General features: G+C 40.9%; 1 protein-coding gene across 26 annotated transcripts in view; it reads left to right on the forward strand.

The window, feature by feature from the left end:
* Positions 1-2,577, forward strand: part of nbeaa (neurobeachin a) — a 96,933-nt gene extending 94,356 nt beyond the window's left edge. For 25 of the 26 annotated variants that reach the window (XM_039776893.1, XM_039776891.1, XM_039776890.1 and 22 more), the window contains 3 exons: positions 97-293; positions 455-606; positions 877-2,577. In XM_039776893.1, the coding sequence (XP_039632827.1) occupies positions 97-293; positions 455-606; positions 877-967 (440 nt within the window). In that variant the 3' untranslated portion in view covers positions 968-2,577. The remainder of the gene's footprint in view (positions 1-96; positions 294-454; positions 607-876) is intronic. The other variant, XM_039776911.1, reaches the window with a different exon arrangement.
* The last annotated feature ends 8 nt before the right edge of the window (positions 2,578-2,585 follow it).

Here is a 2,585-nt window from a genome sequence, read left to right on the forward strand (position 1 = left end):
TTTCCACAAAGTTTGTTTTCTGAATTTCTTTTAGAGGTTGGGCTGATTTCTTCAAACAAATATATTGACAATTTTTGCTTTGATCTTGCTCCTCAGAGGGCCCGTGCCTGGTCCACACCATCACAGGGGACCTGCTTAGGGCCCTGGAGGGGCCAGAGCTCTGTCAGCGGCCCCGCCTCATCTCAGTGTCCAGCGAGGGCCACTGCATCATCTACTATGAGAGAGGTCGTTTCTGCAACTTCAGCATAAATGGAAAACTGCTGGCACAAATGGAGGTCAACGATTCCACACGGGTAAGGCTGTTCAGTTAATACTGTAATATTCTTTTTGGTGTATATTCATGCTTGAATACTGTACTTATTTACTTAAAAACAATCCGATATACTGTAGCCTGACACACTGAAGCCCTTGAGCCTCTTTGAAAACTCTCTGTCTCTTCTTTTTCTCTCTCCAGGCGATCCTGTTGAGCAGCGACGGACAGAACTTGGTGACAGGAGGTGATAACGGAGTTGTGGAAGTGTGGCAGGCGTGCGACTTCAAACAGCTTTACATCTATCCAGGCTGTGACGCAGGGATCCGTGCCATGGATCTCTCACATGACCAGAGGTAAAACAGATAGGGTGCCACTCTGACAGACAGAAGAAGATGCAGACAGGACTACTGTTGTTGGGAAAACTGGGTCACCTCAAAGGGGGCAGCAGAGATTACTGAATGATCAGTAATGGGGCAGTTATTTGAATCACACCTCAGATGAGGCCAAGGGCCCAGGGACTGATTGATGCACTGCAACCCTTTTATTTTATTATGTTATAAATTATGTATTTTATTTGCATAATTTGGTTTACAGATGTGACATTCTGTGTGCTCTGCCCTCAGGACTCTGATCACTGGTATGGCGTCTGGCAGCATTGTGGCGTTCAACATAGACTTCAACCGCTGGCACTACGAACACCAGAACAGGTACTGAGGTGGACAGCATGATCGAGAGGAGAACGGAAAGAGGAGAGAAGAACAAGAGGGAGAGGAGGTGATGCATTCTGCTGTGTATCTGCAACGCGGGGAAACTAAAGGTACAGAGACGAGGGACAAAACAAGTACTGGACCTTAGACTCTATTCCTTTGTGAAGTTTACTTGAGTTGTGGATGCAGCAGCGCTGGTGGAAATAACTTCCTCTGTGCATACGTGTACGTACACACACGTGTGTTACCACAGACCCATAATACCCCGAAGATACACACCAAAACCTGCTCATAAAATAGACAGACTGCAGAACGGGGGAGAAGAGCAAGTCAAGCAGACCTTGTAGAGGTCGATCCTACCCGTACCACTCACAGGACTGGTGCAGTTACCATTCCTGGTACGCTTAATGCTTCACAGACAAAGAACCGAAGTTTTGTTTTCACTTATATTATTTCTTCTTTATCAATTTTGTTCTTTACTTTTCCTTTGAGGGGAGTTCAGTCTGGGAATGATTTGGGTGGACTATAAATTAGGACTCCTTCAATGTGTCTAAACTGATTAGAAAAGGTCAGAATTGATCCAGCCCCCCACTGTTCAAACACCGGTGCTATTGGCTTGATCTTAAAATTTACCCTTGAAAAATTGCCTTGGGTTATGATTTCATTAGATTTTCATCTTATCTGATTTTATCTGGTTTTATTTTATAATGTTAATTTCCTTTTTTTTTTCTTTTACCCGCAGCAGGGTTAAATTCTTATGTAAATAAGGCTCTGCTTCCTTCAGAGTCTACACATGTTCTTTCACTACACAAACTGCGCTTATCACCTTTAATTTATTAATGACTTGCTGTATGTAAAATACTGTGTAATAATTATTATTATAATGTTGACAAGACTGATGATAATAACGGCAGGATGGTGATTGTTTTGCCGGAGATGGTAATGATAAAGAGATCTTGCCAGTGCCACCAAGGATGACAACCACAAAACTGACTTGATTTCCTTTGTATATTTGGTGATTGTTTTGTCAAATATGTACATATAGTCTTGGTTCAGGCTTGATGGGAGACTTAATCAGCTGAATAAGACTGAAAGCGCAAAGGAAAGCTTCACTTACCCACATTTGTTGTTTATTTAAAAAAAGAGAATCAAATCAATGTAAAAGTTTGTTTTGTATTTGCACTTTGCACCAATCACATATCATTATTTATTAGCTTGGTTCTTTCTGATCGGCTGCCATTTCGTTTAGGTCCATTTCCCCTTCGGGATTATTTGTGCATTGATGTTTGTATTTAAAGCGTTGAGCTCATGTGTGATTATTAGGTTTTACAACCTCACAGTTGTAAGCAATATCATGATTCTGTAGCTGATAGAGGTGGGAAAGAGGGAGAACAGGGGATGAAATGTGAGATGTACTGTATGTGTGAAGCCATCTTGATCAAATGCGCACATGCACATACTCTATCGACAGGTTCAACTTATGTATCCAAAAAAAGGTTAAATATTTTTGGATCTATGAAACCCTAAAAACTATTGTATTCATGTTTTATTGCAAAGATGTAAAATATGAAATGTGTGAGTTGAAAAAAAAAAATCATGATAAGAAAAATAAAATATGCAAAGAA

The sequence above is a fragment of the Perca fluviatilis genome, chromosome 16 (assembly GCF_010015445.1).
Source record: "Perca fluviatilis chromosome 16, GENO_Pfluv_1.0, whole genome shotgun sequence".
NCBI lineage: Eukaryota > Metazoa > Chordata > Actinopteri > Perciformes > Percidae > Perca > Perca fluviatilis.